This window comes from Caretta caretta, chromosome 8, assembly GCF_965140235.1.
Source record: "Caretta caretta isolate rCarCar2 chromosome 8, rCarCar1.hap1, whole genome shotgun sequence".
Taxonomy (NCBI): domain Eukaryota; kingdom Metazoa; phylum Chordata; order Testudines; family Cheloniidae; genus Caretta; species Caretta caretta.
Window position 1 is genome coordinate 104,484,255 of NC_134213.1, and position 23,912 is coordinate 104,508,166.

The 23,912-nt window shown below is 49.4% G+C and overlaps 1 protein-coding gene across 1 annotated transcript in view; it reads left to right on the plus strand.

The window, feature by feature from the left end:
- Window positions 1-23,912, plus strand: part of PIK3R3 (phosphoinositide-3-kinase regulatory subunit 3) — a 356,230-nt gene that overhangs the window by 80,438 nt on the left and 251,880 nt on the right. Inside the window, exons 3-4 of the mRNA XM_048859835.2 lie at window positions 2,487-2,579; window positions 5,617-5,694. Of these exons, the coding sequence (XP_048715792.2) occupies window positions 2,487-2,579; window positions 5,617-5,694 (171 nt within the window). The remainder of the gene's footprint in view (window positions 1-2,486; window positions 2,580-5,616; window positions 5,695-23,912) is intronic.

Below are 23,912 nucleotides of genomic sequence, written 5' to 3' on the forward strand. Positions count from 1 at the left end.
CCTTGTTCATGCTGGGCTTTCTTGCATGTGCATGGAAACCAGAATGTCTTTTAAAATAAAGGTCCAGTAGAAATTACTGTGGCCAGATTTTAAAAGAAAGTTAAATGACAAAAAGTAAAAATCCGGGCAGTCGAACTGGAAGCTGAGCTCTTCTGAAAGTGTGTGTGTGTGTGTGGAAATCTCAGGGAACAATTCCCCCACAGCCTATATTAAGCAGGGGGTTGGATTGGATGATCATAGTGCTCCCTACTGACTTTGAAACGTGTGAATCTCTGAGATAGATCCGGGGTGGGGGCTGAGGGGCACATTGGCAGATCCTGTGATACTATAGGGCTCAATATGATGGGGGTTTGGTTGGAATGCAGGGGAGTTTGTTGGTCCATTTACAGCCTCTCCTGTCACACTGCTAGGTGGTAGTGAACTGATTGTCAGTGCAATTGCTGGCATGGTGCCTAGAGCTTTGGGGTTGTGCTTTGTAAATGGAAAAACTATATAAATATAGGAGGGGAAGAAGACTGTTCCACGTAGCTGATTACATAGCCATGGTGGAGGATCGTGGAGAGGTGGAACAAAGGAACCCCGTTGGGCTAAAACCCCTGGCTCTCTGGAGTTGTGTCAAGGGGTCTTTAGTGTGGAGAGTACTTAGAGAAGCTTATTTACACATCCTGCCTGGAAAGTGAAATGCCTGGCAGCGTGACACTCCCAAACACCACATCGGGGGATTCATTCAGGGAGAAGAACGCCACCAACCGAATCCTCAGAACTACCCCGACAGCCCTGCCTTGCTCATTATTAACTGGTGCGTCATTGCAAACCATAACGACGCATTGGCTCAACAGATGGTTTGGTCACAAGGAATAAAACGGCTCTCGCTGAGTCGATGCAGCTTAGCCGCATCATTCCAGCTGAGGACCTGGGCCATGGTTCTTCCTTCCTGTATTGGGCGTCGGGGGTGCACTTGGCAGAAAGTCTAGAAGAAGACACGTTTCCTATAAAAAGGAGCTCGCAAGCAAACTAGAGCGACAAACCAGGGGCCTACGCAGTGCACCCAATGGCCAGGTGCAGGCATCATGCAGATTTTAGGGCGAGAGGCTCCCCCGTAACAAATATAAATAAACGAACCCCAAGGCAAATCTAGAACTAGCCTGCAGGCCCGGTGGCGCTGAGGAACATGAGCAATACCATAGCTCCAGCATGGCTGGCGGGAAAGTGGCATCGGTGTAAGTATAGTGCGTGAGGGGGGCAGTTCTTCTCGTCCCCATGAATGGAGGCGGAGGTGCCCTGGTGCTGACCTATTCCAGTTGAATTCCGATTTTGAAATTGCTGTGGGGGAGGGCAGCGGAAATAATACGTTAATATTCAGGGCCCATCATGCACCATCAAAACAGCAGTAATCCTGGCTGCTCAAAGGACAATTTGAGCAAGTGGGGAAGAGTCCTTACCTGAATGGGGAACCAAAGTTACTGCTAGCACTTGGGTGGCTGCCGGGGAAAATCGCCCATTAACATTTGTTTGAACATAAGAACGGCCGCACTGGGTCAGACCCAAGGTCCATCTAGCCCAGTAGCCTGTCTTCCGACAGTGGCCAAGGCCAGGTGCCCCAGAGGGAATGAACAGACAGGTAATCACCAAGTGATCCATCCCCTGTCGCTCATTCCTAGCTTCTGGCAAACAGAGGCTAGGGAATTCAAAGGAATTTGTGTTGGTTGTGGCTTGGGCTGCCCTTAAAACAGATCCCAGCATGGCTGTGTCCGTCAGGGGTGTGAAAAAACCACACCCCAAGCGACAAAATCCCAGCGTAGACACAGCTGCGCCAACAGAAGAGTGCTTCTGTCGGCGGAGCTAATGTTGTTCGGGGAGGTGGCATTTTCCCTCTGTCAAGAAAACCGTCGGTGTTCGCTGTGGTTACAGTGGAGCCATGCAGAGCTATGCTGACATGGTCTCTGTCGTGTAGCCAGAGCCTGTGTTCGCTCGCCGCAGGCTGCGAATGTGTCCCTCTCCTGTGGTTACAATGGGACTCTCAGGAGATGCTTGGGAGCTGCAAATTTCAAATTCCCCAGCAGCAGCAGCCCCAGTGGAAACCTGATCCCGCGAGTTAGGGCCGTCCAATTGTGAAACAGACAGAGACCACGTGACCCGCACGCCCGACCACAGCAGCTGGCATGTTTGCATAACGACCCCAGAATTAACGGGAGCAAGTCCCTGGAGAATGGCTTCAAATGAGGAATCCGAGACAATCTGTTGTTTGTTTGCGTGCAATTAGCAAAGTGGGAAAGAGGAGCAATCCATCTAATACATGATTCTTTGCAAATTACATGCTTGGCTCATTATCACCCCCTATTTTCCAGGCACTGGCCCATCAGAGAGATTGAATATGCTATTTAACTGCACCACAGCTGCCGTCCAGCCAAATTGCCTTGTTGACAAGCACTGAGATCCACTCTGGTAAATCATCTTTATTTGTCTCTCATCTGTCTCTCTAACAGGACCCGCTGGGCAGGCCGAGGTTGCAGAGTTAAGACTCCCTGAGCAAGCACCTCTGGTTGTAATGAGACTCATTGAAGCTTTGGAAAACCAAGGTACGTCAGGGGTATGTTCCCTTGGGCACCTCCTCACATTTCTTCCAGCCGGGTCAAATTCGTGCATTGGGCATGCATGTTCCCTGTGTCATGTGCACACTCCTTCCCTGCTGATGCGGCATGACGGACCATCAGAAACGGGCCCCATCCACCCCGGGGACCAAAATCGAGATTTACCCAGTGCGCTTCCACTGACTACAATGGAGCTATTCCAGATCTATGCCGGAGTGAGAGCAGGATTTGATTGCACGTGGTTGAAACCTTTTAAACGAGGCTACAGCCTGACAGTGACACAGACTGCAACCGTCCCTAGCACCATTCTGAAATATGCAACAATCACCTGCACAAGCCATGCTATGGAATCTCGAGGATGGATTACCTGTGGGGTAGCATTATCTAAAGTGAAACCAACAAAAACCTGTCTGCTCCGGACAGGGAAACCTGTAATACCTGGAGGCTAGGGTCCACCTCTCTGTGTCCGATCCACAGCAGAGATGGGTCTGCACAGGCTTGCCAGCTTGCCGATTCAGCTCAAATCTCCAGTTCACTCCCTATCATCACTCGAGATGGGGGCTGCCATATTTGCCCCAGCCATGCTAGGCATTGGTTGTCGGGGGTGATTCTGGTACTTAATGTCTGTTGATGAGCACAGGTCGTTTGCTGTCATGGTTCAACCACGGCCTTGTTCTGCCTGGCGCTTGGCAGTTGTTGGTCCAGCAACCAGAGCAAGCCCCACATGCAGACAGTTTGCAGGGGCCGGGGGCAGTTTAGCACTGGGCTCAGCTGGTTCAGAGCCTGGCTGTCACTGACTGCTGAATTAGGGTTCATCCCCAAGCGGGGACATGGCTGTTGACAACCCACATTGATGGTGGAGGGTAAGAACATGAGGCTCAGTCTCTGCACCCAGGGAACGTCAGCACCCTTCGCAGCTCTCCTTTGGTCTCCTCTGAAGCTGCATGTTACACATTGAGCCATAATAGCGGAGCTGAGAGAATAATTGCGCATGAAACCAGCAATGTCAGGCTCAGACGCCGTTAGGACTCTGGCAACCTGTGCAGCTCATAGCGTTGCAGGGGGCTTTACTTCTATCTGGCTGGGGAAGAGAGGGGCCTGTGGACGCTCGTTACAGCAGGGAGTGCGCGGAGTCTCTCTGAACATCCATCCCCCTTCTCGGAAAAGTCTAGGACTGACAGAAAATGTTCCATCAAAATTGTTGTTCAATGGACACTGGGGTTTTTTTTTTGGCTAAATGACCGTTTTCATGAAAAGTAACTGAAATATTTTGATTCAGATCTCTTGCCCCCAGTGCCTTATGGGAGTTGTAGTTCAGTGAGTTTCCATTTTTCTCCCTGGGTTGGGATACCCAGCTGGACTACATCCCCCATAATACACCAGGGCCAGTGTCTCCCATGATGCTACCACCTCCCTTCACCATAAGGAGAAACAGTGGTGCATCATGGGAGAGGTAATCCAATCAGGGAGCTCAGTCAATCGAGGAGAATGGGAGCAGGAGTCACCCAAACTGTTACTCCCCGGAGGCATGGCAGCAGGGTTTCCACAGAAAAATATTTTTGTTTTTGATTTTTTTTCTGACTGAAAAATTGAACGTTTCTTTGAAAAATGTTGACAAATGCATTTTTTCCCCCATCACCATTTTCTGTGGGTAAAACCTCATTTTCAGACCAACTCTAGCGAAGTCCCAATTGCTCTGTCAAAAGGGAGCTCGGATGAGGTCGGAGGGCTAGAGATGGATGGATTAGCCCCTTAACATGGATATAATTAGTCATTCTGAATATTTGTAATTAATTTTTTAAATCAAAAGGGCCATTTTTTTCCAAAAATGAACATTTTGGACCCAATAGTAGGGTTTTTGTATTTTTCTGGGTTTTTTAATTAAATCTGAAAACAACAAATGTTCAGATTTTGACTTTCCCTTTTTTCCTCTGGTAAAATGAAAAAAAAGAAGGCATTAAGAAAAGAAAAGAAAAGAAAAGAAAAGAAAAGAAAAGAAAAGGGGGAAAGCCCCCAAACCTGAAAGTCTTAAGTAACTTTTTGTGTGTGTGAAAATTTTTGAATAAGCAAAAAGGAAAAGTGCTTTTAGCTTTTCATATATTTTGCACACACACAAAAAATCTTTCCCATTTTTTATCCAGCTCTAGATCTAACTTTCGTAACAGGAAGAGAGACACTCGTAGGCACATAACACATCTGAACTGGCCAGCCCTATAATAGGCATTAGCTTGGGTTATAGAAACGGCCCTGTGTATGCCTCCACACTACTATAGGTAGCTGTGTGAGGCTTATGATTAGAGCTCGGAGAAATTGTTTTTGCACAGAACCACAGATTCAGCTACATTGGAATATTAGGCAAATGTGAGTCAATTTTGCAAATTTCTTTCAGTAAAAATAAAAAACTATAACAAATAAAAAAACCCGAAAATGTTCCATTTTGACACTTTAAAAACAAAACATTTTGATTTTTCAGCTCAAAATGACTTTCCGTTTCAAAATTTCCTTGTAATTTTATTTAAAAGCAATCCAAAATGTCAAAAATGGTAAAAATCAAAATGAAACAATTTAATTTTGTCAAAGCATAACATTTAGGTTGGCCAGAAACAAAATCTTGTTTTGACTTTTTGATTTGCCGAACATTTTGAAAAAAAAATCATTTTGGGTCGACGCAAAACAATTTTTATTGGGGGGGGGTTATTATTATTTTTGGAATTGCTAGCACATTGAAAAATTGATTATTCACCCAACTCTGACACATGGTGGTGCAGTTCTGATTCCATGCAGTAGAGGGCACTGTTCACTCATACGCTCTCACACACAACACAACTCAACACACACCTAAGGTTGCAGGCTATTGATAGCGGAACAGAGACCATAAAACAAGATGACCCTGTCACTCTAATGCTGACCCCATCTGTGCGTCGGGCCCTTTGAGCAGATCTGAATTAAAACGTGGTTTGTTTGCATGGTGCTTTGGAGGGGGAATTCTTGACTCTGATTTCTTTTTTCCCTTTTGGTTTCAAAGGCATCGACAATGAGGCTCTTTACCGAGCCCCTCCTGGCTCCTTCAGCAACCCTGAGCTCAAACAGGCTCTTCTGACAGGTAAGCCACCATCACGCTGTTCCCTCCTTCATCCCGATGGGCAGAGATGCTTCGTACCGAGTGTGTGCGAAGCTGGGAGAAGCAGGGTCGTTCATTACAGGAGCACTCCCTGCGCATAAGCAGTGTATCCGCGAGCCACCTTTTCGTTTCCAGCACTGGGATCTAGAGTTCTGGCAATATCATTAGAAGAGTCCTAAGCAGTGATCGGAATAGAATGCTGTAATGAACTGTCTGCTGGGAATAAGCCACCACTTCCCCCTACCGGCTAGAATCACAACTGCTTAGCGGTGTGTATGGCATAGGCCCTATACTGCTGACAGCGAATGGAGATTTCCCTGTAGCTCAAATGCTAAGGGCTTTTGCTTTTGAAGCAGTAAGATCTGAGTTGTGTCCCTGCTGTGGCTGGAAAGGGCTGAATGGCCATGCTGTACACAGCATAGTGATGGCCATGAAGTTCCTAAATGTCTACGGAATTTTGTTATAATGCCTTTCTATTTATGTAACATCCTTACAGTGCAATTATATGCTACAGCAACGGCGTTGTGGTGCTCCGTGTTTGTTCCCCAGTAACGTTCATATCAAATGGGTTCAGTTTCAAAGTAAAAAGCTAGTTTTCCTGACAGCTAGCTCTGCATGTACGCTAGCCTAGGGGAGGCCAGGGAACTGTAGATCCTGCTTGAAGAGCACGAAAGCTCATGCTCAAATAAATTGGTTAGTCTCTAAGGTGCCACAAATCCTCCTTTTCTTGAAGAGGCTGTGTACTGACTCCGTGGGATGGTCTGTCAGGACAGTGATGTGCCGTGATCTGGCTGATGGAAGCCATTTAAAAGGAAAGTGAAAATCAAAAGCGTGGGTATGGGCAGAAGAATGGCTGTGTTACCATGGCACCTTCCAAGTCAGATCAGCAGAGCCAATGCAGATCTGGGACAGGGAGCTGGATTCTCTTCTGACTCACACATAGCCTACAGAATGGTTAGGTGAGTGCCAAATGCGGACTGCTTAATACCAGTGGCGACCCACGAGTCAGATGGGGCCCAGCTTGACTCTCAGATCCCGGGCTGAACTTGTGTGGGAGCCCCCAGGACATGCTGGGGAAATCTGTAAAATTCCCAAGTATGTTGCATATTCCATGCATGTGTAGAGTCATCATTAGTTGGAGTAACCCTCCAGGCAGTGCGCCACGGTGACAGTTGGGGAAAAGTCTTCAGCCCATGTGATACCTGAGGAGTTGGTCAGCGTCATTCTACCCATTCTGTAGCTGGGTAAGCTGAAGAGCAAACGGGCCACGGCCTATATTTTCAAAAGTGGCCTCTCCTCTTGGATGCAGCTCCCAGTTTTCAGCACCCCTGAAGATTAGGCCTTAGGTATGGCTGGATAGATACCAGAAAGGAAAGGGCACATGGTAATTGTAGCTGCAGATGGTGCAGTACTGGGGAGTCGGGAACCCTGCGTTCAATTCCCTGCTCCGCCACAGTCTTCCTGCGTGGCCTTGGACAAGGCGCTTAGTGTCGCTGTGCCTCAGTTCCGCCATCTGTACAATGGGGATAATACCCTGCCCTGCCTCCCGGGGGGTTGGGAGGATAAACCCAGTCAAGGTTGGGAGGTGCTCAGATCCTGTGGCGATGGTGGCCATAGAAGTATCTGAGAGAGCTTGATGTGCCTCGGGATCACACGGTGAGTCCGTGAGCCAGGCAAGGTGTAGGATGACCCAGAATTCCCACTGCTGCAGCTAGCAGAGCAGAAGTGACAGAAAATTTTCCACCAAACCGTTTATTTTTGACAAAAAAAATCTCCATCAAAACGTTTCCCCCCTCACCCCACTTAAGCAAAAATCATCACCAGAAAAAAACTTGTTAAAAAAACCTCTTTTTCTTAAACAAAAACAGGAAAATGATCTGTTTCCTGCCACAAAGAATATGGAATATTTTCTCAACAGCCCTAGTCAGAACCACTAGCCCATGCGCCCCTCCTGATGTGTTTGATGCAGAGAGGGAAGGACGTTTCCGATAAAATCCTGCCATCCTCTCTTCCAGTGTGGAAGCTGGTGTTAAGTCGGCAGAGTTGGGAGACCAGCTGGTTTTCCACAGAGCAGCAGCGTGTGCCTTGCAGACCGGTTTGGGAACCAGTGGAAAGACGAGGCCTGGAGATAGTTACTTTTCTTCCTCTTTCTATATTTAGGGCCAGATCTTTAGCTGGTGTAAATCAGCAGCACTCTCTTGAAGCTGGTGCAGGAATCAGCGGAGGAACTGGCTCTTCCATTTATTTTCCTTGTTCTCTGTTCATTTTTGTTTTCAGGAGTTTCTTAGGAGGGTTTTTAAGGTTAATTTTTAATTGATTTTTCTCCATATTTTTCAGTGCCCCCCAGAACCCCAAACTTCCCAGTTGCTCCCTGAAGGGGGAGCAATCTCTGTCCCACCTCCAGCTCCCCTCCTCCTCACCCCTTGGGAAGCTGCACTGTCCCCTCGATTCACCCCACACACGGGGTCTCTTGGTGCAAGAAAGCACTAGCCGGTGATCCAGCAGTGACGCTAGGAAGAGCCCTCCCAATGGAGAGGCTGGGGGAGGTTTGACTCGGGTTTGCCTTATCCTGAGCCCATGCTTAGAAGATCAAAGGCAAGGCAGGCTAGGTCATAAAAACCAGGCTCGGCATCAAAGCTTTGAAAGATTAGGAGACTCCAGGCGGACAGCGAATTGCAAACAGCCCCTTCAAGGTGGACCACTGCTGTGATGTGGCTCAGAGACTCTGCCCACATGTTCAGAGTCCAACTGATTGCCAGCTTTAGGGTCAGGAAGGATTTTCCCCCCAGATCGGATAGGCTGGGAATTTAGGGATTTTTCACCTTCCTCTAAAGTGAGGTGCACGGATCAGTTGCTAGGATCATCTGGGCATATCCCATGTAATCAGTGCCCTGCCGCTGCCTGGGCCTCGGGCACTGGTGGCATCTTGGCCTCTCTGTGGCCCACAAGTTCAGTCCCCTGAGGCCTGGAATGGTTGGGTCTAACCCAAGTTATAGGGCCCAGCACAGGCGTGATCGGGCGAAATCTGACACCTGGGTTATCCAGGAGCTCAGTCCCTTCTGGCCTTAGACCCGAGGAAATCTCTGAAAGAAATACAATCACCCTTGTTATCTGCATAATGCCAGAGCAGACAGCATGGCATGCCCGGGACCGAGGCAGATGGGGTCCCTGCCCCACGCAGGATGCCCAGATGACAGAATAGCACAGCACCATGGCAAAATCTGGGAAAGAGGGAGAGAACTGTAGGCTGGGGGTGGGCCTTGGGGGACGGGGGCAGTGGGGCGCCAGCAGTCCTGGGGTGATGCCCACCCCAGTGCAGAGAGCCAACAGAAGGCCCCCTCCAGCCCCCACCGGTGCCAAGGTTCCTCAATGACACCGAGCTTCAGTACTGCAGAAGAGCTTGCTTTGGGTCCTGGGCCCCGAGGGGGCGGGGGGGTTAATTTCACCCCGGGGCCATTGAAGCCAGTGGGAGTTGACAATCCTTGGGTGGTGCCTTTAATTAAATTTGTTACTGGTTTTTGGTGTCCCTAACCTTAAAATACTCTCCGCCCCCTCAACCCAGCCCTTCCTGGCCAGATTTCCAAGCTGGGTTCCAGGCATCTTCCTTTTTCTTTTTTAAAAGAGACCCTCTATCCCCACTTGTCCATAGGGAGGCGCTGTGGTACCAGGCAGTGCCCAGCCGCTGGCTCCATGTGGGCTCCCCGCCCCACGGCTGAGGCTTGGGAGTTGTATCGGGAAAGCTTCCTTCCCTGGGTCTCGTTCCTTGCTGACCCTGTGCCCACGGGGCCTGGCTGTTGGCAAGGTGGCGCTGCGGCAGTGCCGGGGGGGGGGCTCCGCTGCCGGGCTCCTGACGTCCCAGGCCCATGAGGAGCTGTCGCGCCAGGCCGCGTTGCTATGGAGAGGGAGTTGATGGAAGAGCTATATAAAGCCACATGAGCTCATCGCTTTTTAGCACAACCAGGAAGCAAGTCCGTAAAGGGGGAGAGGCGTTTAAAGGACCTCACCAGCTGCAAGGCGGCCTAGCAAGGGCAGAGACGGGCACGGGGTTTGCCTGGAGGGGAGCAGCCGTGGCTCCTGGTGTGGCAGAGACGGGGGGACAGGGAAAGTGCCCTGCCACGGGGAATTAAGATACCTTACTGCACATGGGGGTCAGCTCCCTCTGACCGCGGGCACGAAGCTGCATCTTAGCTGTGATGCCCTCGGGTCTCCATAGAGGAGGCCTGTGGGGGTATCCACTCCCACAGCCATATTAAGAAGGTGGGGTTGGGGCAACCCTGTCTACAGGCACCCAGTCAAGTCATTCTTCCACGTTCCCTGCTGTCTGCTGGAAAACAGGCTGTTCCCACCTGGCATAGACTTAGCTGCTGTGATAAGTGGGGGGGCTCTCCTAGCCTGAGCCCCGGGGGGTCCTTCCAGTTCAGAGCAGCAGATCTGAGCCGAGCTTGGCCATGCTCGACACACAGATGGGCGAGCTCCATGAGAAACCCAGGTGGTGCAGAGAGTGTCATTTGTACCGTTTGCCCCTCCGAGTCATTATGCAAGTAGTGCCCCAATATGGCACTAGGGGGCGCTGTGTCACTTAAAGACAATGACCCAAATGCCAAGGCCCAGCAATAGCATCAAATATTGGACCCCCCCTTTAGATGGGACGTTGGCCTTGGTGTTCGGACCAGATTCCAGCTTTGGTGAGTCCATTCTGCCCTCCTATGGCTTGGTTGGTCGCAGCATTTTTCTTCCCCCTTTCCCCCCGCCCCGGACTGGTGTGTTGTCTAGCTGTGTGTCCTGTTAAAACACCCAAAGGTGGCTGCATGTCAGTGCTAGGTTCAGTGATCCTTATCTAGACTCTTATGGGAACAGATGTTGTTATATTATAAACCACACCTCCCCCATGCCCTCCCCCTCTTCCCCCCCCAAACTTCCTTGACTATCAACAAGGATGGTGTTAGTGATATTTTAGTGTGTTGATTTTATGAAGCAAGGATGGATTCCTGTGGCTGGGGGACAGGGTAGGGCATGAGAAATGACACAGTCCCTGCCACAGAGGACTTGCCGTCTAAGAGCCTGATCCCTGCAGAATAGGGATCAAGTGGGAAATAAAGCCCGTATTCAGGAAAGCTCTTTAGCTCATGCTAAATATTAAGCATGTACTTAAATCCTATTGATTTCAATGGGACTTGAGCGTGGGTTTAAGGTTAAGCATGCGCTTAAATGCTATCTTGAACAGGCCCCAATCCAGGAAAATATCCCCACATGATGTGTAGGTCTCTTGCTGTCCCTGTGCGCTGGCATGAGTTTCTCCAAAGGTGTAATGCTATTTGTTAATGATCCACAACACCTGTCTAGGGCTTGGTGCACAGGGAGACAATACATTGTCATGGGAGGTGGAGATCCCTGCAGGAGTTCTGGGCTAATCTCGCCAGCAAAGGAGATGAATCCTGTCAGCAACTGGCCTCTGCTCCATACGTGTGCTCTTGGGATGAGCCTGGTAAACATGCCCAGGGTGGCTAGGTAGATGGATGAGGGTGATAATACTGTGCCCCTTAAAGCCATGCACAGAATCTCCTGTTATTCTTCTGAGGCCAGCCCTAGCTTTTCACACTGGTTCATGGTTGGTTGTATGGGATGAGGAACAAGGGCATTACCAGAGCAGATCAGAGCGGAGATCCATATACCCCTGTATCCTAGCCAACACCAGCAACTTCAGAGGACAATGTAAGAACCCCACAGTAGCAGATGTAGGATAATTTCCCCTCCCCACACATTAAATTGCCTCCTAATTCCTAATTAGAGATTGGATTAAACCCCAAAGCATGAGGTTTAATAGCACTTCCAAAATTTGTTAGCATTAACTGTGGTAATCTGGAATATTCTTGTCCTTCATATAAAGATCCAATTCCTCCTTGAATCGTGCTAAATGTTTGGCCTCAACAGCATCCTGTGGCAGTGAGTTCCACAGTCTAATCACACTTTGTGTGAAAAAGTGTTTCCTTATATCTGTGTCTGGCAGTCAGGGGCCAGAGTCCAGGGGCCTAGGTTGGAGGGGGTCAGAACTGGGGTCAGAGTCATAGAGCTGTAGCCTGAGTTTGGGACTGGGCTCAGGGTCCTTGTAGTGATTCTAGGGGGCAGGGATGGAGGCACAGTTCAAGGCCCCAGGCCTGCGTCCATCGCCAGAGTCAGAGTTTAAGCACCAAATTCTTGGGTAAAAGCCAGAGGCCAAGTACCGAAGCCAGGGATCGGGACTGGAGCTCATGGGCAGAAGCCAAGGATCTGATCTGATCTGATCTGATCTGGGGTTGGGAGGCCGAGAGTGAGCCAAGTTGCAGATCAGTCACTATTGCTGGCAGGAGCCCAGCTTATTGCATGGACCCTTCCTGGAACTCCTCCTTAAATAGGGTACCTGGACCAATCAGGGGCCTTGAGGGACGCTGTCAGTCCAGCCTTCTGAGGCGGGACTTCCTGTGCTGTTTATCTCCACAGGGTTTGTGGGGTAATGCATGCTGTCCTAACATGGCTGCCAGGGAGCAGCGCGGCACTGTGGGCCTTCCTGCAGACCTGGGTTCTAGTCCTGTCCCCGCAGAGCCTCACAGTCTCTTTTGAGACACCTTTTCATTTGATGGACTGATCCCAGATGCTCCAAGACAGGGAGACCAGAAGTTCCCGATCCACCTTCTCTAGCCTAAGCATGTCACTCCTCCGCTGGCCAGCCGTGTGGTCCATACACAGCTAGCCTCTCCTCTCCGCCCCAAGCGTTAAGGACGGAGACAGATTTTCAAGAGAGAAGGCGGCATTTGGCAGGGATGGGAGTTTCTTTGCGTGCACGCTTGTCGGGGCTCAAATCTTAATACCCGGCGCTCTTGGGCTGTGACTCCTTTGTTTCCAGTGAGATGTTTGCACCAAATCATTCCCTTCCCCCGCCCCGTATTAAGAGCCTTTCTCTCCCCATCCTAATTGTATCGCGTCACAGAACCGGCCGTCTCCACTTGGCTCTGGAAACAAAGCTGCTGGTTTAGAAAGCCGGCCAGCACAGGCTCGGCGTTCTCTGCCCACTCCTCGTAGCTTGCTGCTGATTGGAAATGGCTTTCTAAAGATAGCTCGCCTGGCACCGGGTGGGGGGGGGCGGAAAATACATTGCAGGTTAGCCTGTTTTCTTTTTGCACCCAGCCCTGTCAGTCGCCAGCACACACCAGGTGCAGTAATTATGGCTCTGCATGACTCATGTGAAATCCTTCCACTGTGTTTGGCCGTTTGATTGGGAATAGTTAGGGGTGCCTGATATAATTGTGGGTCTCTTTGGTTGGATTCTGCTCCCGCTTGCTGGCCTAGCTGATCTCTGCCAAACTCCTTCTTCCTGCAACTAGCTGCCCTTAATAAAGGGCTTTTTGTGTTGTTTTTTAAATAACACAACTGTGCAGAGGTTTGAACAGTCATGGAACCGTGTAGATTCAGTGACTGCTGGCTGAGCCGACACCCAGACTGTCAGAAAACTCCTCCTTACCCCAAACTTTGGATCAACGAAACTTGGATCCCCACCAACTCCCTTGCTCCCCACTCCGGTTTGCATCTCTGAGCTAAAGGACCGCAACCATGGATTTCTGTGGTGCAACAGTCTGATTGTGATTAATGTATCCTGATAGCTAGTGCAGTGGATGCATATGTCCCTGCTAGACCACGGAATTTAAAAAAAGGGGGAAAAGGGTGGTTTTTCTTGCTTATGTGTTTAGAAGAAAGCATGCTGATGAACCATGTTTTAGCTCTCTCTTGATTTTGAGAGAAAGGCTGGTCTTGTGGTTCAGGCCCTGGACTGGAAGTCAAGAAATCTGGGTCCAATCTTTTGCTCTGCTACAGACTCCCTGTGGGGCCTTGGGAGAGTTACTCAGTGTCTACATTGCACATTAAACCCAGGCTCTGACTCAAGTTTGAGCCCAACCCCCCTTCTGTCTGCACACAAATCAGCCTGACTCAGATCAACAAGCACTTAGGATCCTGCTAGGGGGTGGGTCAGAACCTGAGTCCTGCTGGGAGTGGGTCCAAGCCATATCATTTTGCAGTGTGGATGCAGGTCAAGACGCAGACACGCGTCAGAAGGTCTGCATAGTGCAGTGTGGATGCGTTAGCCTGGCTGAGAGACCTGGATCCAGCGATTGTAAACCCAGGTTTACGATGCAGTGTGGATGCTCAAGCGTGGGCTTTGGAAACACCAAGTCCACAAGCCCAGGTCCCACCCGACCCAGATTACAATGCAGTGTAGACACATCCTCTGTGTCTCTGGGTAGAGACAGCGATTTTTCTTTGCCTCTTGAGACTGTGAGGGCCTGTCTCTGACTGTGTGTTAGAACAGCACCTCACTCAGTGGAGCCCTGTTCCTGACTGAGAACTCTAGGCTGGGCAGTAAAATGATTAACATTAATAGCAAGAGTAAAGCCCTGCTCTGGCAGATAGTTACCATGTGCCCTTGTCTCTTCACCCAGGCAGGAAAAGAGCCCTTCTTATAACAACCGCTTGGTAGCCATAGATCCCAGAGCACTTTACTGCTGAGCATTGAGGTCCCTGTTGTCCCCCTGGGGAAAGTGCAGAACTCCATCCAGGGGAGATCACAGCTGAGCCCCAGCCCTGTGCTCCATCCACGGCAGGTCACAGATGAGCCCCGGCCCTGTGCTCCATCCACGGGAGATTACAGCTGAGCCCCGGCCCTGTGCTCCATCCACGGCAGATCACAGCTGAGCCCCAGCCCTGTGCTCCATCCACGGCAGGTCACAGATGAGCCCCGGCCCTGTGCTCCATCCATGGGAGATTACAGCTGAGCCCCGGCCCTGTGCTCCATCCACGGGAGATTACAGCTGAGCCCCGGCCCTGTGCTCCATCCACAGCCGATCACAGCTGAGCCCCCAGCCCTGTGCTCCATCCATGGCAGACCACAGCTGAGCCCCCGGCCCTGTGCTCCATCCACGGCAGACCACAGCTGAGCCCCCGGCCCTGTGCTCCATCCACGGCAGATCACAGCTGAGCCCCCGGCCCTGTGCTCCATCCATGGGAGATCACACTGAGCCCCCGGCCCTGTGCTCCATCCATGGGAGATCACACTGAGCCCCCGGCCCTGTGCTCCATCCACGGGAGATCACAGCTGCCCTCTGTGATAATCCACAGTGCTGTTGCACAGCTGTGTTGGAATGCAGCACTTTTGGTAGCCCAGACAGGACTGCAGTGTGTGTTAAGTGAATCTCCTGGCGAGGCTGAAACCAGGATCGAGAGGCTGGCTTCTGGACTGGGCGGAGGGAAGCCACACTAGATTCACACCCCGTTTGGGTGGACGTCGTCCTCATTGCCACATTTGCCAGGAGGGGAAATGCCAAAGTTTGTTTTCCTAGTCCCCGGTGACTACCTCTGGAAACCCTCATTCCCCCCATGAAAGGGACTTCAATCTGTCAGCTGATTCAGGGCCAGTCGTCATCTGCAAGTCCTGGAAACTCTGCTGCCCGAACACTCCTCTGAATTCTAGCCTCCTTTATTTGAACGTATGTGTATTTTCCACCACCGCCCCCAAGCCCTTCATAATAATGGAGTTGGGCAAACTAATTCCATTCAGCTTTGCTCCTGCAGGCACCAGTGCACGTAATCGTCCTCCTGCTATGCCAAGCAGAGCCTGGAGGACGGTAATTTGCAGCCACGTCTCTCCCTGCTGCCATCCAGGGAGCTGGTGCTGGGTCTTCCCAGCTGCCGTGGGTCCCTTGCTGTAGGAAGAGCTAGAACAGGTGTCTCTGTGGAGGGGGCTCTCCACAGCCTTGGTGAAAATCGGCCTAAACCATCTCAGCTTCTAAAGTGCTGAAGGCACCTAAGGCAACATGCCCCATAAACCAAGACCAGGAGAAGGCCCTTACAGCCTGCCTCTGCCAACGTCTGCTGCAGGAGGGGGGACCGGTAAAACAGTTTTCCAGCATCAAGGGAAGTATCTCCATTTGTCAAGGGCTTGGGGATGTGCAGCCAATAGGATTTATTTCATGAATCAGGCAGGGGAAGCTTGGAGTTAGCAGAAGGTTGAGGGCGAGGGGCTGGCTCTGATCCTGTGACCATCACCGTAGTTTCTGACCTGGCCTGGCACTGATCCCATGCCATCGCCATAGTCTGTGTCTTGGACTGGCTCTGATCCTGTGCCCCTCACCGTCATTTCTGACCTGGGCTGGCTCTCTTCTTGTGATTTACAGTCCAGATCACATTACAGACCCCTCTGACAAGTGTCCGGCTCCTCTCCTGAACAGTTATTTCTTGTGCAATCTTTGCGGCGAAGGTGACTCACGATTCCTCTTGTGTCAGTGGGAGGAGGTGGGGGTATGAGTCGCCAGATGGGGCCACCGAGGTCTATAAAGGCTTCAGAGCTATTCATGCCTCGTGCTGGAGCAGGGGAACCAGCAGCAAATCAGGCTGAGCCTGCTGGGAAAAGTGAAGCCTGTTCCGAGTGAGTCAGACTTTCCAGAGGAAGCTGAATATAGCCATAAAATCCGATTGGATCCTGCAGGTTGAAAGGCTGGCTGGCTCTGCCTCTTGGGAGCACGGCAGGGCCCTGCTCCAGCAGCATTCTGTCCGGTTAATGAAATGAAACACCACCTCCCACGAAATTGCCACTCCACATCCCCATCTTTCCTCTGCAGGTTGCAATCAGCACATAGGAGAGTAAGTGCTGGTATGAGCCTGTGTAGCGAGCTGCATTTCCAGAGGCAGGATCTGGGTCCTTTCTAAGCCACCCCCTCTTGATCCCAAAACTCTGCCATGTTTCATCCTTGGTGGGTGGGGTCCCTTAGGTCGGAAGCCCCACCCCCAGAAGTAGTTTGCACTACCCATTGCAAACCGATTTTCCTGGAAACCAAGATGTAGCGGGATTTTAGTATGGGGGTAGCTGTATTAGTCTGTATCCACAAAAAGAACAAGGAGTCCGGTGGCACCTTAAAGACGAACAGATTTATTTGGGCATAAGCTTTCGTGGGTAAAAAACCCACTTCAGTGAAGTCATTTTCACTCCATGCATCTGAAGAAGTGGGTTTTTTATCGACAAAAGCTTATGCCCAAATAAATCTGTTTGTCTTTAAGGTGCCACCGGGCTCCTCGGGATTTTAGGGACCTCAAGTTCAATCACTCTTGCAGCCTATTCCTCTCCCTCCTGGGAAATAATGATTTTCTGCTTGGGACTTTGGGGTGGGAAAAGCAACAGGTGCCAACAGCTTCTTAGGAAACGCAGCTCTGTTTGGTAGTGAGCTGGTGAGAGTGTTGCATCCTGGGAAGCGGGACGTGAGGATTGGGGGGGAAAACTTTGCCCTTCCCTGGTGCCTTTGATAATCTCCACCCACTTTTCCAAACAGTAAATAATTTATCTCAGCAATCCCTGTGTGCATCAAGTCAATAGCATTTATCTTTGACTCGCCAATGGGGAAACTGAGGCACGGAGAGGCAGTGACTACCAAAGGTGGGCCTAACAAGCCAGGAGTAGAACCAGAACTCCAGGTGGTCAGACAATGGGGGATTTTTTCACTGAAAATTTCAACTTTTCATTGAAAACTGAAACTGTTTCAGTATTTGACCAACGAAACCTGAAAAACGTGGTCTAAAGCCACCGGGGAAAAAAATTGGTTTGGGGATGAAAATTTCCTGGATTCAGTTTTCCAACCAAAAAATAAAAATAAAAAAATGTTCAAGGAAAACAGACACTTTCAGCAAAATATTCTCATTTAACTGAAAGCCCAGCCTTCAACTGAATCAAGGAGCCCGACCCACAGCTTCCAACTCCCCGCGGCTCGTTTGTGAGCCATTCGCACGAGCGAGCACAGGGCTGGGACTTAGGAGGCGTTGGTTCTAGCCCTAGCTCTCCCACAGACCCGTTCTCCAACTTAGAAAAGTCCCTTTCGTGCCAGCTCATCTTCCTAACATGAGGAGTGTAACGAGGCTGCAGCCTTGAGAAGTTACCTTAATGTGTGGCAAGAGCTTTGGGATCTTTGGAGGAAAGGCACCTGGGGGGTTTGTACAGCGCCTAACGCAATGGAGCGCTGGTCCATGACTGGGCCTCCCAGAGGCTACTCATATACAAATAATTGATTCTGTGCCAAAGGTGTGATGGGAGCCGCATTCCATCCCTGCCTCTGCTTCTCCCTGGGTGGCTTCAGATAAGTTGCATAACTGTGCTGTGAAATGGGCGTAATTGTGCAGACTCCTTTTTGCAACCCCGGTTGCAAAGGGCTGGATAAATGGAAAGGATTATTACCAGTTATAACATGGGGATTTTGCCTAAACTCCAAACTTTCCTATCGGGCATTAGACTCTTAATGGTAGTGAGGTTTTTTTCCTTTTTGGGGGGGTGTTAATTTGTACTTCAGTGGCGTGCGGCAGCTAAATGGATCTGTCGTCATGTCACTTTCCACCCCTTGAAATATTCCCCCAAAAGGGGATAATCTTCTTGCAATTGGTTTTCATTTAAACGCCTTGCTTCATGATTTCCCATTGTCTTTGATGTGAGTGGAGCCTCTCAACCAATCACAGAAGATTATGGGTCTTCAGCCAGGATGGCTGCTGAACGAGTTTGTAAAATAATTTGGCCTGTCACAACGGCAAGGCAAACTTTCTGATTGCTGTCATCAACCGCTTATGGCAATTACTCCCTACAATAGCAGCTAATGCATCTCCACAATAGGCTGCAGGAGGGAAAGCAGAGAGCTTGGAGTTAATTCTCCTGTGCGGTAGGGGTTGGTTGTGTGAATGGCCGATTTTCGTCAAAAATCGGCGTTTTCCAGAAGAAATGGTTTCTGTTTGCTGATGGGGGGAATGGAAATGAAAAAATAACATTTGGAATCCTCGGTTCAAAATGAAAGTCATTTCATTTTGACTTAAATTGTCGTTTTTGTTTCGGGTTTTGGAAACAGAAGTATTTTAGATTTTTCTTTTCGATTTTTGTGTTCCCCACTGTTCCCTCTAAGCTGTGCGCGTGTGCGTGTGCGCACAGATCCTCAACCCCCGTGCACACGGCGAAACACCATGCGCACACCAGTTTGCACAGAAGCACACCAATTTGCAGAAAAGACATGTTTTGGGCACACGGCCTGTCAAAAATTAGAGGGAACATTGTTCCCCACCCCGTTTTTGCACAGAAAAGAGGAGGAAGAAAAGTTTTTTGGTTTTTGTTTTAGGTAAAAAATTGAAGAAAACCCCACGTTCTCAGCTTTTCTTTTCTTTTCTTTTCTTTTCTTTTCTTTTTCTTACTATTTTCCAACTGGAAAATGTTGATGCCATTTGACGTTAAAGCGAAGGAAAAGTTTGACAACTTTAATTCTGAAAGCTCTTTTTAGAAAGAAAGGAAAGAGAATTTTTTCATTGAAATTCCCTGTGGGAAGCCAAAAGTTTTTTCACGGAAGATGGTAGAATGGGCATTTTCCTTGAACAAGAGCGTTGGGTAAGCTCGTCTCTCTCACCGACGGAGGTTGGTCCAATAGAAGATGTTACCTCACCCACTTTGTCTCTCTGATATCCTGGGACTGATATGGCTACAAGACTGCATACAGTTTTCCAAGCAGCTGTAATGACAGTAATGGAAAGCTCCTTAGAGCAGCCAGTGCTGGATTTAACTGAATAGTTCGACACGTTTTTTACAAAGATTTACTTTAAAAAAAAGCCAGTAGCTTAGGTACTGGGAGACGCCCTGCTCTGTCACAGACTCCCTGTGTCACCTTGATCGAGTCCCTTAGACTCTTCATGCCTCAGTTTCCCCCTCTGTAAAATGGGACTAATAGCACTGCCCTGCCTCACAGAAGTGTTACATTAGAGATTGTTCAGATACCACGGTAATGCAGGCTACAGAAATACCTAAAAAAAAAAGAAAGGGTCTCCTCTTTTACATCGCTGTTTATACAAGAATGGCCAAACACTTTACAAAGGTGATTGATCTCCATTATCCCCATTTTACAGATGGAGAAACAGAGGCACTTATCAAGGCGGTGACTTACCCAAGGTCACACAGCAAATCACGGACAGTCAGGGACATAACTCAGCAATCCAGATTCTCACTCATGTGTGTTGTGACCACTAGACCGGGGTTTTCAATCTTTTTTTCATTTGCAGAACCCTGAAACATTTTGAATGGACTTGCGGACCCCTTTGGAAATCTTAGACCTAGTCTGTGGACTCTCAGGGGTCCGCGGACCACAGGATGAAAACCACTGTTCTATGGTAAGGACATTTCATGGGCTCCTTAGACCTAGTTTACATACCCCCAGGGGCCCATGGACCACAGGATGAAAACCAGTGCACTACACCACGATGCCTCCATGTTGGGCCATGCAATGGAACTTCCAACGCTCTGCTCCATCATCGCTGCGAGGCGTTGGGAGCATTTTTAGTCTTCTGCATTTGGATGGGAGCAGGGCTTGTGTTCCTATGTCTCAGAGATGATGTATCGATGAAACAAGCAGCAGAACCTTCCTCGGTCGAATGGTAGAGCCAGAACAACAGGGGACCATATTCCCCATCCCCCGGAGAGTTTGTCCAACCTTACAGCAGATGTTCTTGGCTTTTTGGAAGATCATGCCATGCAGGAGAATGCTGGTATTGCAGTACCTGTTTGCACATGTGTGGAACGCTTCTAAAACCATGTGTGTCCACACACAAGTGCCCCAGATGTCGCACAGGGTCTTTCCACTACTGGTTCAATTGCACCTCCTCTGAGCAGGTCTGGCAAAGGCCTTCTCCCACGGTAGTCAGTGCCGACCTTATCAGTGCTAGTGCAGACCGGGGGTTTGCAGCTGCAGTGGTTCGGTTGGTCTTTCTATGGTACTCCCACAATGCTTCAGAAGGATGGTCCTTAGTATGCGAACCTAGCTCTCCGGATACCTGGGTTCAAAGCCTTGCTCTGCCGCAGATTTTCTGCTTGCCCATAGGCAAGCTGCTCTCTGTATTTCAGTTCCTCATGCTGGGTATGGTCAATGCCTGGGTAGGTGGCGCCCAAGAATACCGTCGGTGTAGCAGGTAACAGCTTGGGTGTGGTTTGACTGTTGCAGGACTCAACCCCACATGCCTAGTGCAGCTCGAGGTGGACCAGGGCTGTTCTGGTTTCTCACCTGGTTGGCCTCCATCCAATTTATGCAGCATCACTGACTTGCAGAGGAGCTTTGGGTTTGGCTCTGAACATTTATGTGCTGTGTTGTTCTTATTTATAGTACGGTCATGGCCACTAGCCGCTTCTGAAACCCAGAGGAAGACGCAGCCTCCAACTTAAATCACATCCAAGTTTGTGGGTTTGGAGTTTTGGTAATGATTTTATTTATTTCAGGATATTTTGGGCCACTTACAATAAGAGAGTACAACATATAGGTACGTATCTTGATTCACAGTATTAAAGAATATATTGTATATTGAGCATATATTGTTATATCATTACCCTTTCCCTTCCCCCCACAAAATTATTTAAATGCCATCTTAGAATCATAGAATCATAGAATCATAGAATCATAGAATCATAGAATATCAGGGTTGGAAGGGACCCCAGAAGGTCATCTAGTCCAACCCCCTGCTCAAAGCAGGACCAATTCCCAGTTAAATCATCCCAGCCAGGGCTTTGTCAAGCCTGACCTTAAAAACCTCTAAGGAAGGAGATTCTACCACCTCCCTAGGTAACGCATTCCAGTGTTTCACCACCCTCTTAGTGAAAAAGTTTTTTCTAATATCCAACCTAAACCTCCCCCGCTGCAACTTGAGACCATTACTCCTCGTTCTGTCATCTGCTACCATTGAGAACAGTCTAGAGCCATCCTCTTTAGAACCCCCTTTCAGGTAGTTGAAAACAGCTATCAAATCCCCCCTCATTCTTCTCTTCTGCAGGCTAAACAATCCCAGCTCCCTCAGCCTCTCCTCATAACTCATGTGTTCCAGACCCCTAATCATTTTTGTTGCCCTTCGCTGGACTCTCTCCAATTTATCCACATCCTTCTTGTAGTGTGGGGCCCAAAACTGGACACAGTACTCCAGATGAGGCCTCACCAATGTCGAATAGAGGGGAACGATCACGTCCCTCGATCTGCTCGCTATGCCCCTACTTATACATCCCAAAATGCCATTGGCCTTCTTGGCAACAAGGGCACACTGCTGACTCATATCCAGCTTCTCGTCCACTGTCACCCCTAGGTCCTTTTCAGCAGAACTGCTGCCTAGCCATTCGGTCCCTAGTCTGTAGCTGTGCATTGGGTTCTTCCGTCCTAAGTGCAGGACCCTGCACTTATCCTTATTGAACCTCATCAGATTTCTTTTGGCCCAATCCTCCAATTTGTCTAGGTCCTTCTGTATCCTATCCCTCCCCTCCAGCGTATCTACCACTCCTCCCAGTTTAGTATCATCCGCAAATTTGCTGAGAGTGCAATCCACACCATCCTCCAGATCATTTATGAAGATATTGAACAAAACCGGCCCCAGGACCGACCCTTGGGGCACTCCACTTGATACCGGCTGCCAACTAGACATGGAGCCATTGATCACTACCCGTTGAGCCCGACAATCTAGCCAGCTTTCTACCCACCTTGTAGTGCATTCATCCAGCCCATACTTCCTTAACTTGCTGACAAGAATACTGTGGGAGACCGTGTCAAAAGCTTTGCTAAAGTCAAGAAACAATACATCCACTGCTTTCCCTTCATCCACAGAACCAGTAATCTCATCATAGAAGGCGATTAGATTAGTCAGGCATGACCTTCCCTTGGTGAATCCATGCTGGCTGTTCCTGATCACTTTCCTCTCATGCAAGTGCTTCAGGATTGATTCTTTGAGGACCTGCTCCATGATTTTTCCAGGGACTGAAGTGAGGCTGACTGGCCTGTAGTTCCCAGGATCCTCCTTCTTCCCTTTTTTAAAGATTGGTACTACATTAGCCTTTTTCCAGCATCTTAACATGCTCTATCTCTTTATCTGCCTTTTTTTTTTTTTGGAGGAGGGGGAAACTGTATGTTTTTGGGGAGGGGAAAGTCTTAGGAGAACAGAAAGAAAGGAAAGCTGGAAGAGAATGGAGATGGTATTCAATTACTTCCCTCCGTGTGTCTATCTCCTTCTTGACTTTTTTTATCGGATTACTGGGTCAATATCAAAGCCTCTCAATGATTCCCGTATTTCTGTCATTTTGTTTTTCTGCGCACGGCAGACTAATATCCATTTGTGTGTGTCTGTGTTTGTCTGGCACCGTTCTCACAAACAAATGTTCACGATTGGATATTTTATAAATATTCCCCCACTCCTCCGTGATCTACAGGAGGAATCGTTGCCTGAGTCTGCAAATTTAAGATTGCTTGTTGCTGGGTTTTTGCTAGAGAGAATAATAAGAGGAGGAACTTCCATAGTCCCGGTTTGAATCATTTAAGCTCATGCAATTTGCAAATGTGTCTCTTCTCCTTCTCCCTGGGGCAGAACTGCAAAGCAGCTTTCCCCATGTGTCTTGCGAGGATAGATCTGTGGAGAAATGCTGTTAGGAAAGACCCTTGAGTTTCTTATTGCTTATCTGGAAGGCCCTCTGGACCTGAGCCAAAGTCCATCTAGAGCAGCTTTCCATTGAACGTAACGGGCTTGGGATCAGGCCCCGAAGTCCTGTTCCACAAAAGGATGAGTTAATAAGCGGAGGAACTTTGGCCTGAATCCACAGCCCACGTGTTTTCTCCCCCTCTTCAGCACAGCCCAGTGGAGCCTGGGGTAGTGATTTCCCATCAGTCCCTGCTATCAGCTGCCCATCACTGCCCTGACCTCAGTCCCATCTGTGGCTTTTTATACAGGCCTGGCCTTGTCCTGTCATTTGGTTGGGGTGTGCTGATTGGCTGGAAATGATGTCATTCTGCCCAGGGAGTCGATAAGCAATTAGGGCTATAGATTTTGCACTAAGAGCAGGGAGCCACCCGCGGCTGCTTAAACTGGTTTTTATTACGAGAATTTACTCGGCCATTCCCTTAAATGGACAGATGCATTTGTCAGGGGTCGAATGCACTTTCTCAGTCAAAACGAAGGGGGAAGCCGCTCCACCTTGCCTGAAGCAGCTGGGTCCGGAGCCGCCGGTGCTCAGTGTGTCTCAGAAAGAAAAGAGGCAAATGAAGTCTTAGAAGCCCACCTCTTCTTTCTAGAGCTGAGCCCGATGTTCCAAGCACCCCTGAACCTGGCGGGGCGGGGAGAAGGGGCAGTGGCTTGCAATCCTGACTTCATTTTTG